Source organism: Peromyscus californicus, unplaced genomic scaffold, assembly GCF_007827085.1.
Source record: "Peromyscus californicus insignis strain IS unplaced genomic scaffold, ASM782708v3 Scaffold_14__1_contigs__length_90479793_seg_2, whole genome shotgun sequence".
In the NCBI taxonomy this organism is placed as follows: Eukaryota; Metazoa; Chordata; class Mammalia; order Rodentia; family Cricetidae; genus Peromyscus; species Peromyscus californicus.
The window spans coordinates 612337-627625 of NW_026294436.1; the positions used below are offsets into that span (position 1 = coordinate 612337).

The 15289-nt window shown below is 40.6% G+C and overlaps 1 protein-coding gene across 2 annotated transcripts in view; it reads right to left on the reverse strand.

The window, feature by feature from the left end:
- The window catches only part of Cntnap5 (contactin associated protein family member 5), a 915960-nt gene that overhangs the window by 136165 nt on the left and 764506 nt on the right, over positions 1-15289 (reverse strand). For both annotated transcript variants that reach the window (XR_008217835.1, XM_052736717.1), the window contains exons 17-18: positions 14848-15066; positions 3775-4014 (exon numbers count right to left, since the gene is read on the reverse strand). Coding sequence is in view for 1 of the 2 variants with exons in the window: in XM_052736717.1 (XP_052592677.1) it covers positions 3775-4014; positions 14848-15066 (459 nt within the window). In the remaining variant the exon portion in view is untranslated. The remainder of the gene's footprint in view (positions 1-3774; positions 4015-14847; positions 15067-15289) is intronic.

Consider the following 15289-nt stretch of genomic DNA (forward strand, 5'->3'; position numbering starts at 1 on the left):
TGGGTTACTGCCCTGTAGGCCAGGTATGCTCTCACCTTTCCAAGCTATTTTGGTCATAGCACTTATCATAGAAAAAGAGAGTAAATTGAAACAGATGTTGGGAGCAGGTTCACGGATCTTGCTGGGATAGACATGAACATGCTGTTTGCATGTGGAATGTGCATTGTGGAATGTATTTGGCACTTGGGCCTGGAAAAAACATTGTGGGCTCAGAGTCTACTGGGCTATTCTGTATGAATCTGAAACAAGGTTGAGAGCAAAGCAGAAGATGGAGGCCGAGCTTGTTACATTTCAGAGGGAAGAATAGACATCGGGATTGTTGGTGTGATATTTTATATATTCAACCCCTGAAGGTGAAACTTGTGCTGCACTGAGAAAACAGACGCTGGTCAGCTGGAGCTGAGGAATCAGCTGTGATTAGTAAGAGACCAGAATCACTGAGACAGAATCTTCGGGAAAGTGTTTACTCAGGGTTAACACCCAAAGCTGTAGGCCAGAGGAGCCAAAGCTATACCACAAGCTGGCACCAAACTTGATAATATCTAAGAATCTTCCAAATGGTACTGGTTTTGGTGGTGTGAAACTGCCATACTGAAGGTGTCATAAAAGTTGGAACATGGCATCATGAGAAGTCATTGGTGAAGATATAACCTTGGTTACTGTAGAAACCCCAGGATTGGAAGGGTCATGGGGAGAAGGAGAAGTTTGGTACCATGTGAAGTGTCAGAGTTACAAAAGAGAGGCCAAGAAGCCATTGGTGAAGGTAGAGACCCCTTCATATTAGCGATGCCTGGACTGTGGGACAGCAGTCAAGGTAAGCAACAACTATGGGATGGAGCTGGCCTGAGTGTAGGAGAGGACCTATGTGTTCTGGAGATCACAGAGCCTGGGAAGTGGTGCTGGCTAGGCCCTCCGGAGGTCAGATCATGAGTAGGTACCAGGTGCCAAGCATTGAAAGTTTTACACTGTCCACATTTAGTTTTGCTTTGGTTTGTTTGTGACTGTGCTCTGGTTCCCTGATCTTCAAATAAGAAAGGATGTTACTTACTTCTTATATTAGAGAGAAAAAACACTTCAGAGACTTTTAGAGAATTCAGATATTTAAAGAGAGTGAACTTTTAAAAGTGTTTAAAATTTTAAAAACTGTGGAATTTTAAATTTTTTTTAATTTAAAATTTTTAAAAGTTGGAATGTTTTTTATTGTGATATTGATACTAACAGGAGATCCTAGAGGCAAACGAGAAAGGAAAGTTTATGATTTAATAGTAATGTATTGGTGTGTCAAGTTGACAAGGGGATAATTGTTCTGGTTAATTTTTGTCAACTTGACACAGGCCAGGGTAATCTGGGAAGAGTGAAATTTACTTAAGAAATTGCCTCCATCAGATTGACCTGTGGGCAAGTCTCCGAGGGTATTTTATTGCTTAGTGATTAATGTGGGATGGGATGGCACACCCCACTGTGGGCAGTGAAACCCCTAGGCAAGTGGACCCAGGTTGTGCAAAGAAACAGGCTGAGCAAACCATGAGGGGTAAGCTAGCATTCCTTCATAGATTTCACTTCATTTCTTGCCTCCAAGTTCTGCCAAGAGTTGCTGCATTGCCTTCCCTTGATGTTGCTCTGTGACCTGTAAATCAAATAAACCCTTTCCTCCCCTAGGCATTTTTGGTCATGGCATCTTTCACAACAATAGAAAGCAAACTAAGACACATATCTAATGCATTTTTTTTTTTTTTTTGGTTTTTTCGAGACAGGGTTTCTCTGTGTAGCTTTGCGCCTTTCCTGGATCTCGCTCTGTAGACCAGGCTGGCCTCGAACTCATAGAGATCCGCCTGTCTCTGCCTCCCGAGTGCTGGGATTAAAGGCGTGCGCCACCACCGCCCAGCTATCTAATGCATTTTTATCACACCCCCTCCAACTCCTTCCAACCCCTCATATACCCTCCTAACCACATGCTATTTATTTATCACCCATTGAGTCCAGTTAATGATGGCTTTCTTGGCTTGCATATAAGACCATCCGAGGGAACATGGGCACAATAACAGTCAAGAAAACCAACTCTTCTTCAACTAATCCACTGTCAATACGTTGTCAGCTGGGGAGGGGCCTATTGAGTCTCTCCAAATTCCATGTTGGAGTATTGACTAGATTGATCTTTTGCAGGTTGTATGTAAGCAACTACAACCAGTATGAGTTTGTGAGCTCTTATCTACACAAGTTTCAAGGATAGCAAGATGGCTCAGTGGGTAAAAGCACTTTTCACCTCATCTGAGGACCTAAGATTGATCCATGGACCCACATGGTAGAATGAGAGATCAAGGGCCACAGGATTTTCTCTAACCTGCACATATGTGGCATAGCACATGTGTTCCCTCAACAATATTTTCTAATAGAAAAACTTAAAAGTTTTGTCTTTAGTTAGGAGCTATCAGTTGGGACCTGTTTTATTTATTCTAAGCTCTGATACATGGTTTAACACTCTGTTGATCCTAAAGTTTGTTCCAATGGCTTTGTTCGCTCCAGAATTTTATTATGCTTCCTGGGAATAACAAGGAAATAATCCCAATTAGTTGGAGAGAAGGTCAGAATGAAGGACAGGAGAAATTAAATTGTAGAATTCTTCAAAGAAAACACTGGGTTCTTTTTTTTTTTCTTTAACTTTCAGATTAAGTTAGACTAAATAAACTACTGATTGATTGAAGATCTTGAAAAAAATGTGTTTAAAGGCTAAAGATATGGCTCTGTTGTTCAAGTGCTTACAGTTTGATCCTCAAAACCTAGGTTAAAAATATAACAGCATAGTGGTGATTGCAATCTCAATGCTGGGGAGGCAGAGTCTGGTAGATTCCTATAGATTTCTGGCCAGTCAGCCTAGTCCATTGGAGAGTTTAGACAAGTGAGAGACCCTGCCTCAAAAAATAGGGTAGATATCACCTGAGCAACATATACCTATTTTTTCCTATGGTCTGCACATGCATGCACAACCCTCATACATAGGAATAATAGGCACACACACACACACACACACACACACACACACACACACACACACACACCAAAAAGGAAAATGTCTTCATGAATAGGTAAGAACCATATAGAATTACTGTGTCCTGCAGCAGTTAAAATATTTCATTTTAATATTAAATACTATTCTTTGAACATTGAGTGCACAGCAAACTACTATTTTGTAAATAAAAATTTAAAAAACTATAAAGTTTATAGTGAACTTTTTTATTCATTGATTATATTCTTTAAAAAAAATTAAAGATAGCTTTAGTGTTTCTATATCTTCTTTTGCACTCAACACTGTGGTCCTTTGATACATTTTCTAATTGAGGTACTAGAACTAGAAATGTTAGTAAGTGATCCACTTCTGGTCTTCAGCTTTTTCTTCAACCTGGAGGATGTGTCCATTTTCAGCTATGACCACTCACAACTGCACTGCCAGCAAGCGTGCAAGCCCAATGTCAGGATAGAAGCTATGACAATGTTGATGAGCTAAGCAGAGTCTAAACAGGAAAAACTTGAGAGTACAAATCTGGGGCACTGCTTGAGGGCATGGAGAATGTTGGTTTGACCATTGTCATGCATAGAAGCAATGGTGTAGTGTGCCTAAAGGCATTGGTGCCATTGGTTTGATGATACCATGTGGACATTAGAGCATCACATACAAGAACAATGGTAATGGTGTATTGCCTCAGGCATGGGATTGCTGGAGGTGGTGTGTGGCAGCTGCTGGACTGGACACAGTAGTGGCATACACGCCCAGCTTACCTTTCTGACAGAAAGGCCCTTCATATGGTGAGTTGGTGCAGTCACAGGAGTAGCCACTGTGCTTTTCCACACACTTGCCCCCATTGTGGCAGTTGCTTCCATAGCTGCTGCAGTGACCTGGGCAGCCAGGTCTGACTCCAGACGTGACCTTTGCCCTCTCTTCCAGGTCTACTTTCTGCCCATTCAAGTGTAAAGAGCGGATACATCCAAGAAACCCTTTTTGTCTTGACGCTGTCCCTCCTAAGGGTGAAAAACAAGAGGGAAAATATGAACAGTTTCATTGTTATATTTTATAGATATAACCGATAGATCACAGAACTTCTGACTGTCCCTTTCCTCAGAAATTAGGCCACTTCTTGCTGCGGGGTCTCTCCCTGGACAAGGTGGGAGAGCCTGCTCTGACCATGCAGCTCTTCCTCTTCCCGTTGTAGCTTCAGACAAGGTCTGCCCAGTCCCTACTGCCATGACGCCAGAGGGCCTTGAGGGTTGGATGTTAATGATGATGTCTAGCATGTAGATTGGGGCATGTGGTGTGGGACTTATCTCCATCTTCCTGAAAATCTGTAGGATCAAAATGCCTTCTTTTTGATCTTTGGATCTAAGAGCTCCTCACTCTCATTTCTGAGCCTGTAGCAGGAATCTTAAAAGTTCTTATTAATAAAATCAAACCTGAGGCCAGTTATTGTGGTGAACACTGGAAGATCAGAGAGACAGAACAAGCCACAGCTAACCTCACCTGGCCAACTTCTCAGCTGGTCCTGTTTCCTCAGACTGGAAGCCTCTGGGTCCTCATCCAGAATGAATCTCAGCTGAACTGCTGCTAGAAGCCTGAAAGCTTAACCAGCCAAATGCTTCTAGTTTCTGGTCCTCACGCCTTATATACCTTTCTGCCTTCTACCATCACTCCCTGGGATTAAAGTCTTGCTTTCTGGGATTAAAGGTGTGAGTCACCCTGCTTGGCTGTATCCTTGAACAGATGGATTTCTGCCTCTGGAATGCTAGGATTAAAGGCGTGGGTGCCCACATTTTCTAGCCTATGTATCTAGTGGCTTTTCTGTTCTCTGACCCCAGATAAGTTTATTAGGCTACACAATATTTTGGGGAACACAATACCACCACATGAGCCTGTGGGGCTTTTGTGGTCTTCATGCTATTGCTCTCTGAAGGAAGCTGTCTGCAGGGTAATTTCACCTCAGCTTCCTTCTGTGGACCTCTATACATAAGAGTAGCATCTTCCTGCTGACACTTAACTGAGGTGGTATTGCCAGCCCTGCTGAACTTTTCTTTAAGATCCCAGTGAGAGAAAGGAATATAACAAAACATGAAGTCAGGGCTGTGGATTTAATTCAGTTGGTACAGTGCTCACCTGGCATGCATGAAGCCCTGAGTTCAATTGCCAGTACCACTGAAGTAAGTAATCGTGGCTGTGCATATCAAAAATCTCAGCACGTAGGATGTGAAGGCTGGAAGATCAGAAGTTCAAGATCATCTTTGACTACATAGCATGTTTGAGGCCAACTTAGAAAATATGAGACCCTGTTTCAAAGAAAAACATGGCCAGAGAGTGAGAGCAAGACTAAGAGAGACATAGCTCTTCTTAGATGCATAGGAATGAAAGTTTACATGACCATGGTGTCTGCATGTAAATAAAATATGGATTTTTTATGCACCCTTTAGTGTCTTCATCTGAAATAAAAGGGATAGAGTCAGATTGTCCTTCCTGGCAAATTTCAAAGAGAACTGTCAGATGCACCAAAGAGACGAAACTGCAATATATTCCTTTATGCTTATGCCGTGTAAGACTGTGCCCTGGGAGAGGGAGAGATTGGTATTGAGGTTCACCTCCATGTCACTCACTGGTTAGCCATATTGAGCACTGAACTGTTGGATTTTCAGCTATTCCATCAGTCATTGCATGTTTTATAGTAAAGCTTACTGAGGATCATGGAGTGTAGCATGTGTTCAGGTACTGCAGTCCTCTGGGTCCTTCTCTTAAGTCTTCACCTATTGCCTAGACTCAGTAGGTACATTATATGTTATCTGCTTTTTTATCTTAGAGTTATCTATAAAATGCTATTTAGCAGATAAGATTTCTCCACTCAAATTGAGACTTGGGCTGTAATCCGACTCTCAGCTGAGATACATCTGGAGTCTGTCAGGAGAGGGTTCAATACTCTCCATCAAGGATTGAGCAGATTTAAACTTTCTCATTGTTTTGTTCACAGAGAAAACCCCGCTCTTCCCAGATACACGAGAAATGTGTGCTAAGAGACAAGAAGCTGGAAAGCACAGTTAAATCCCATTAGCCTGTATGTGTGCTCTGCTGAGAATTCTAGGAGATCCTAAACGAGGCAGAAAACAGGCATTTCATGTCTGATCTTAGAGTTCAAGATTATCATAGATGAGTGGAGAGTGCATAGAAGTCCTTGAAGTCTGCCTAATGTACTAATGGAAATAGAAAGAATGTGAGGAGGATGGAAAAGAAAAAGAAGAAAGGAAGAGGAGCAGGAGAAAATACTGATGGTAAAAACTACACATCAATTATTTTCTGTATTTATAGGCTGCCTTAACTGAGACTCATTCCTCTTGAACACTTTATGCTACAACTCTATTAAATTTGATTTAGAAAGTAACTAGATCTGTGTCCATACTTATCAAAGAAGATAGGCTAGGCATTGGAAATTTTCTATTTTGGATAAGAAATATAAGTGTAAACAAAGAAAATAAAATTGTAAATCGAGGCTGGGGATGGATCAGTGAGTAAATGCTTACCTCACAGACATGGAGACCTGAATCTGATCCTCAGAATCTAGGGAGACTGCATGGGACTGGACTAGGTCCTCTGCATGTGTGAGACAGTTGTGTAGCTTTGTCTGTTTGAAGGGCCCTGGCAGTGAATCAGGATCTATCCCTGGTGCATGAGCTGGCTTTCTGGAGCTCATTACCTATGGTGGGACACCTTGCACAGCCTTGATGCAGTGGGGAGGGGCTGGTACCTACCTCACCTGAATGTACCCGGTTTTGCTGACTCTCTGTGGGAGGCCTTATCTTTTCAGAGGAGGGGATGGGAGGTGGGTTGGGGATGAAGGCTGGGGGGAGCAGGAAGATGGATGAGAGGGGGATCTGCAGTTGGTACATAAAATGAATAAAAATTTTCTTAATAAAGAAAAAAAGAACCTATAAAAAGACTAAATGATGTGATGTGTGCCTATAATCACAGGGATGTAAGATATGAGGTGGAGACAGGCAGATCTCTGGAAAACCACAGTATAGATGCTTAGAAATATACCTTCCTTAATCCATCCCAGGTATGGTGCTTTGAATGAGAACAGCCTCCTCAACATCTTGTTTGCATACTTGCTCCCCAGCTGGTGGAACTCTTTGAGAAGGATTTGGAGGTGTGACCTTGTTGGAGATGTGTCATTTGGGCCTGGCTTTGAGATTTCAAAAGCCTATGCTATCCCCACATATCTCTCTCTGCCTCATACTTAAATATCAAGATGCAAGCTCTCGGCTATTGCCCCAGAGCCATGACTGCCTGGCTGTTGCCATCATGATTGTCACAGAATCTACCCTCTGTAATCATGAGTGCAATCTAAGCACTTTCTTGGTCATGGTGTCTTATCATAGCAATAGGAAAGTAACTGAGATACCAGGTTACCAGACCAATAAACACACATGAATCACTGCTTGAGTCCAAAGAATAAAAAAGAACATTCCTGAGATATAAGGCTATATACTCTGAAATATTGAAAAAAAATTGAGTTTGTTTCAATTCTGATAAGAATGCAGGCCAAGAGGCCAAGCCTCAATTGCAATGTCTTGTCTATTTCAATTTCGGTGAGTAAGTCTCCTTTAACCACAAGATAAATCAATGGCACATACAAGCCGATCACAAAGGAAGGCTCATTATTTTTTTCTGGGGGTTATATGCAATAAAGAGGGGAGGATTTATGGAGCCTCACACTGGGTTCTGTTTCTCCTGCAGTCACCCCCCTTTGTGGATTTGAATAACTCTTCATATATCTTCTTGGTGTCATTTTTCTCCTAGCAGAGGTGGCGATTGCAAGATCTATTGCACATTTTCTTGCCTGTGTGGCTTAGACAACAAGTTTATAAATGAAGAAAGGGTGGCTGGGGTAATTTCTCTGGTAAAAATGCACTTCTCAATGTAGAGGCATATAAACTAAGTACGATTTCCCTCAGACTAGAAGCTCATGCCCTTCTAGATGCTGAGAGAGCACCATGACACAAGGCATTGTGCAACTACCTTGCACAGTGAACTGAAGTTGTGCTTTTACAGGCTGGGTTTTGTTTTTATAAAAGAAAAAAAATCTAAAGAACAGATTCTTTTTATTTTAAGGAATGTACAAACTAGACCACATGTTAGATAATTTTAAGAAGAATACATGCCAACACAAAGCACGCACACACACACACACACACACACACACACACACACACACACACATGTGCACATCTGTAGATATATTCACATATAGAAAACATACACATAAACACACATCTATACATACATGTGCATGTATACACAGAGACAACACAAGTATACATGCACACATACATGTACATGCACAAGAGATAACACAAACATGCACACAGAAAAAGCACAAATACATGTACACACATACATGTACATGCATACAGAGACATGTACACACACTGTTAGAGGACATGTTGTAAGAGTCCACTCTCTCCTTCTACCACATGGGTCCTGAAGATTAAACTCAGGGTGTCAGACTTGTCAAGAGTCTGTATCTGCTGAGCTATTTTTTTCATTCCAAAGTTGTCAGTTTTTAGAAAGAAAGAAATCCTAGCAAAATTCAAGAATGTCTTCCATTGAGAAGTCAGATGGTGATGCGCCTGCTTTCTTGCTGGCTTCTGTCCAGGACTCCACCCAGATTTAGCAGGTTGAGTTACTTTGCTGTCTTTTCACATACATAATTCAGCTATCATTCTGATACATTTTCCACTTCAAATTTTTGCATCTTGACTTATGTACAGTTGTTGGGCAGCTATTTTTTTCAAATTGTAACAGTCCTTCCTAGAGAGGCTCTTTAAGACTTGTGATGTAAACAAAAATTGTGCTATTCACAAGCCTCTCCCAAAGGTTATATGTAGCTTTGTTTTTTACTCTTTGGGGGCCCACACACAACTCCCAAATAGATACATGGAGACTTGTTCTTACTTGTGAATACCCAGCCTTAGCTTGGCTTGTTTCTAGCCAGTTTTTCTAAGTTAAATTATCCCATTTCTTTTTAACTACATTTTGCCTCTGAGCTTTTAACCTTTCTTTATTCTGTATATCTTTCTTTCCTTCTTACTCTGGGGCTGAATGTATGGCTGGGTGGCTGGTCCCTGGCATCCTCTTCTTCTTCTCCTTTCTCATTCCTCCCCTTCTTCTCTTGAGCCTAGATTTCTCCTCTTACTTATCCTCTCTGCCTGTCAGCGCTGCCTCTCTCTCTCCTGCCTTGCTATTGGCTGTTCAGCTCTTTATTAGACCAATCAGGTATTTTAGGCAGGCAAAGTAACACAGCTTTACAGAGTTAAAGAAATGCAACATAAGAAAATGTAATACATCTTTGCATCATTAAACAAATATTGCCAGCATAAGTGAATGTAACACATCTAAAAGTAATATTACACAACAGTTCTGTAAGTAATAACAATTGTTGGAACAGGATATGCTTTAAGAGCCCACCACCACCACCAAGATTCTTGTAAGTGGTTCAGGAACCTGGAGGGATGCAGCTTTTATGAGTCATCTTCCAGGCCACAGGGAGCTATCAGTGAGGCAGCTACCTGAGCCATCCATTTTCCTGTGAGCAAGCAAGCCTCAATTATAATTATAAAAGAAACCAATAAATTCATTGTCTCAGTGAGTTATACTTTAGGGGAATTGCTTCTTTGTTTTGTAATTTTTGCTCTTCTAGAGTGATACATAGTTGTTCACATCTCCGGGGGAAATTCACACGATAGTTTACTATACAGTTAGAAGAGTGAAAAGATGACTTTATTCTTAGAGTGGTTTTCAGCCTTTCTTTACATTCTCAGTCTTAATCTGCAAGTTCCTTGATAATCAAACTAATTTTGCTACCCATGTCAAGCATGCTAGAGTTATATTACACATTCCACTAAGTTTATCTAATTCTTAATGAGAAAGGAAGTGGTGTTGCTGCCCTTCACTCTGAGGAGTGAAGACATCAACTTAAAAAAGACTACCTTGGCTAGGGTCAAAAGTCAGAAGAATTTTGCATGGCAGAGCTGAGGTGGAATAGGATCTGCTGACAGGCAACAATACAGAGGACTCCCAGCCCTGAATCTGTGAGCTAAGCTATTATGCTGAAAAACTGAGGTTAATGCCACAACAAAGAGAATGTACTTTCTTCTGCTTCTCTCTCACATGGTTTCCTGTTCCAAGAAGCACACATACACACACACACCCATTTATTCTTTTGGTGCATGACATCAATCTTTTGGACAACAAAGAGCATTGATTAGATGGTGTATTGAGAAGCAATTTGGTATAGCATATCTCAGTTGGCCCTGGTATCAGGTGAGTTCATTAGGATGGTGGTTCCTTGGATTAAGTGTGAATCAGTTCTTAAAATGTAGCTTAGAATGCTAAACCTGCCTTAGAAAAGCGCTTGGTAAATCTTCCCTGTCTCCAAAGAAGTACCTTTCTGTACATGCCCTCTCCAACCCTGCACAAGCGCAGGAGTCTCCATTTTCCCAAGTTCTCCTCTTCACCTCCTTTAGTGCCAGCACTGAGTGGGCCAAACGTGGCTCTGATTTAACAACAATTGTTACGTTAATGTTTTCCTGGTTTTTGCTTCATCTCATTTTATCTCTTTCTCCCTCTCCTTTTCCCTTCTCACTTTACCCTACTCCTTTCTTCCATCCCTTCTTTTCTTCTATGCATGAGTATTCAGCTATTTAATCCCTATGTGAACTACTTTGCCTAAAGCCAGTCAATAGCCTACAGAAGCTTAACATCTGTCATGGAAAGCTTAATCATTAATTTGACGGATCTAGAACTCCATAAGAGACAAGTCTCAGGCATGTGTGTGAGGGAGTGTCTATATCAGGTAAATTGAAGTGGGAAGACCCACCCTAAATGTGGGTGGCACCTTTCCATTGGCTGCTTTCCTGAACTGAATAAAAAAGGGAGGGAGGAAGGGGGAGAGAGAGAGAGAGAGAGAGGGAGAGAGAGAGAGACCTAAGCACCAGCATGCATTGCCTTTGCTTCCTGACTAGTATTGCAATATGACCAGCTGCATCAAGCATGTATGAATGAAAGAAAGGCAAAGGAGGTAACAACAGAAAGCGAGGCTCACGGGCTCATCTACACAAATGTCTGCTGTATATCTGCAGCATATCTGGGAAGATGCCACACCCAACTGGGAAAAGTGAGACTCTTCCTTTGCTGTGCTGTGCACACAGGCATGAGACATGCAGCGAGTAGATCTGTCAGTCCTGAACTTCATTTCCATTCTATGGCAAAAGACAATCATACACTTATGCCAGCTATTTCTCTACCAAGGTCTCATCCAGAATACTAACAGCATGAGGAGGAGTACAGAAGGTCAGACCTCCAGCACTCACACAACAGCCACCTGTAATCCTACCACTTGGGAGACAAAGACAGCATGCTCAAGGGGACAAATGGCTTTCCCACATCAGCCAAATCAGGGGTTCAGCAAAAGAGCTTAACTCAGAAATGAAGTAGAAAGCTATCAAGGAATATTTTGATATCAACCTCTTTCCTCTACATTTATACACATGACCACATATAATATGATCATGCACATGCAAACATGCATTCAAACCACACACATATATACATACATAAACCTCACAAAGCAGAAACAATGAAACTGTCAACAGCCCCAATGGTGAGGTTATACCTCAGCTATATATTATATATTTAAAGGTACATCCTATAAAATTTATTACATTCTGCTCAATCAATGCACTGGGCAGCATAGCTTTGTTGCAAATATCCCTATCATTGTGACAAACAGTGTTGAGTTACAATATTGATTCTGGAAATCTATCAAACAATGAGTCATTGATCAACACTTTTTATGCTGTCACATTGAAATAACCAGGGCAGTGCCAGAAGGTATGTCCTATTTTATAAGATGCAGCCTGTGTCTGGTACACAGAAAGTACTCATGATCACAGAAGAGAGCCAGTGATCAAAATGCTGCTGGAGACTCTAGTATGATTTAAAATTTCTCCCATGGCTAAAGGTATCTGGATAGGCACATCCATATTGATACTTAAATGATGCCATACTCAATCTATCCCAATCAAGACACACACTCCAATAATGGCATCCTTTGGTATCTGCCATAGATAAGCATCTAATGTCTCCACATTTCTGAGTGATGGAGGACACAGTTCTTTATTTGGGCTAATATAACTATGATGGATAGTTTTGCCAATTTGATACAATACAGAACCACCTGTTATATGATTCTCAATGAGGGATTGTCTTGATTAGAATGGCTTGTGGGCATGTCTTTGAGGGATAATCTTGATTAAGTTAATTCCTGTGTTAGGACCTAACATAAAGTAGGTGGCACTATCCTTTGGTTTTAGGTCCTAGACTATATAAAAGAGGAGGAGCTAAACTGAGAGTAAACATGCATGTATTCATTCTCTCTGTACTTGACTATGGATGTAAAGAGTTACTTCAGGTTCCTGCCTCTTCTTTCTTAGTGATGGATTCTAACCTGGATTGTAAACTGAATAAGCCCTTTCTTTCCTGTTACTTCTGTTGGAAAATTTTATCACAGCAACTAGACAAGAAACTAGGGCAATGACTAAGCAAAACTTTCATTCATTCATTCATTCACTGAACATGAATTACACACAAAAAATAGAAATGTTGGATCTTCAACTGCCTTTGGCCAGATGACATTTGCCAACATACCTGTCACTGAATGCTAAAGAGTGAGGCATAAATTAACAGACAAAGATGACCTATAACAGAATGTTTCCCCTTTTTCAATTTCATCAGGTTAAACTCAATAAAGCACAGTAATTTCTGAAATGAGATTCAATGGAGAGAAGCATAACAGAAGTGAGCTTGCTCCTCAGACTGACCTGGGCTACAACTCTATCAAGATGTTTCATCCAGTGCCATCCACATGCTTGCACAACTCACTGAATTTGTGACCAATTTAAATGAGTGGTGATAAAATTTGTCACAAAACACTGCTGCCTCTCTTCCATTTTAAGTTACACAAAGTTCACCTTGTCTCTGTTCTTGTGATAGTTGGGGAGCTTTGATTGTATAAAAAGCCAATCCTCCATCTTTAGATCCTGCTTCAACTAGAAAGATTCATAAATACTGCCTGAAGATAAATTAGACTTTCACATGGAGTATAATTTATGAAAATTGTAGAATACTTTAACTGATTCCACCAAAAAGAAGATATTAAATCTTGATGAGTAGCAAACTCCTTCAAGAAATAAAATGTGATGTTTAAATAGAACTAAAACAGCAAAATAAATTTAAATTCTTTCAGCAGTAAATCATATTACTTACAGGAGTTATTAATTAAGGAAAAGACTTATGATCATAAGAAGGTTTTAAATCACTTGATATTAGATTCTGCTGGATGTATAAAACACAGTTAATGGAGATACATGTATGGTGGATGATGAAATGAAAATCTGATGATCTCAAATTCTAGTATCTCTTTTCCTTAAGCACGAATATTTTCAGTGATAATATTTTCAGATTTAAAAATTACATTAGCCCACATATAAAGGAAGCAAATAAGAAATATACATGGAATAGAGATAGAGTTCATAGCTGGTGGTGAGTTATACAGTGTGAGTGTTGATAGAAAACAGTGCAAAAACAAAATAAATACTAGACTAGCATATCTAAAATATTCCCCCTCCTCTCCATCTGTCTGTCTGTCTGTCCCTCTCTTTCTCTCTATACACAAGCATGCTGCATGACACACACTCATACACATACATACATGTATACATATATGCACACACAATTCACACCCACAGTCACACACACACACACACACACACACACACACACACACACACACAAACACACACGCACACACACACACAAGCCCCTTGAAAAGCAGTGACTTTTCTTAGTTCATATTCTATTGGCAACCTATTCAGAGATAATATTGGTGCTAGTGCTGAATCTCACTGAGGGAGTGAGTTCCATCTTACATTAGCTAGGGTTTCTATTGCTGTGGCCAAAAGTAACTTGGAGAGGATAAGGTTTATTTTGCTTGTACTTGAATATCACAGTCAATTATCAAAGGAAGTCAGGGGACAACATCAAACAGGGCAAGAACCTGGAGGCAGGAGCTGATTTAGAAGCCATGGAGGGGCTGCATACTGCCGTGCCTTACATGGCCTTTTCCGCTTGATGTCTTATAGAATCCAGGAACACCAGCCCACGGATGGAACCATGAACAATAACTAGTACCCCTCACATAAACCACTAATTAAGTAAAGGCTCTACAGACTTCCTTATAGGCAAAATACATGGAGACATTTTCTCAATTGAGAGTCCCTCTTTCAAGTGTCTCTAGCTAGTGTCATATTGACATAAAACCAGCCAGCACTCCATAATTTTTACTTCTGAAACTGAAGTTCTTTAGTTTAGTTAAACAATTTGATCACACTTTTAACAGTAATTATCAGGAGTTAGGAATTACTATGAAGAGTGATGGACTGGAATCTCTATGCCTATGCTGTAAATTTTTATTACAATGACCCAAAACATAAAATTCCATAGATGTCTGAAAATAACATATACAAAGAGAAATGGTACCAAAACAGTCTGAGACAGCCCCTAAGTTTGTGAAGGAGTAGCATAAACTTTATTGTGATGATCTATGAAGCTAGAATAAATTTATAAATTTATAAAATTTAATAGTAAAAAATAACAACATATTTCATTTCCTAGTTGTAAAAATATTAGGAATTTTCCTTGAGCTAGGGCAAAAACTATCTTGTAGGTGTTTAGCACAAAGTATGCAGTATGATGTATCCTACCTACAAACAACTGACTATTCAGCTGAAGTCGGAAATGGCCTTCCTCTGAGGTCTCCCTTGTACTCCGTAGAAGGTTATCCACCTGCAGGGAGGTCTCCTTGAGGTTCCTCTCAGCCCGGATAAAATGCCATTGGTTGTCATTCAGAGGAGAAGGAGACTGGACAAGGAGCTCGACAGGGCCATTCCCAACATCAATGGCGAATGTGACCTCAGAAGCAGCTGCAGCCAAACAGGAAAGAAGGATGAAGGCCATTGTCAGTGTGTTGCAGGCACAGGCATGTTCAGGATGTTTAGGGAAAGGAATTTTAAGTCTCTGTCAGTGTGGAGAGAACATCTCTGAATTCTCTGGAACACTGGGATCACCATCAGCAGTATCAACTGCTAACGACTAAGAATGTATGTCTTCTATGCCCTGCCCACATCGGTCATTCCTAGTTGTTCA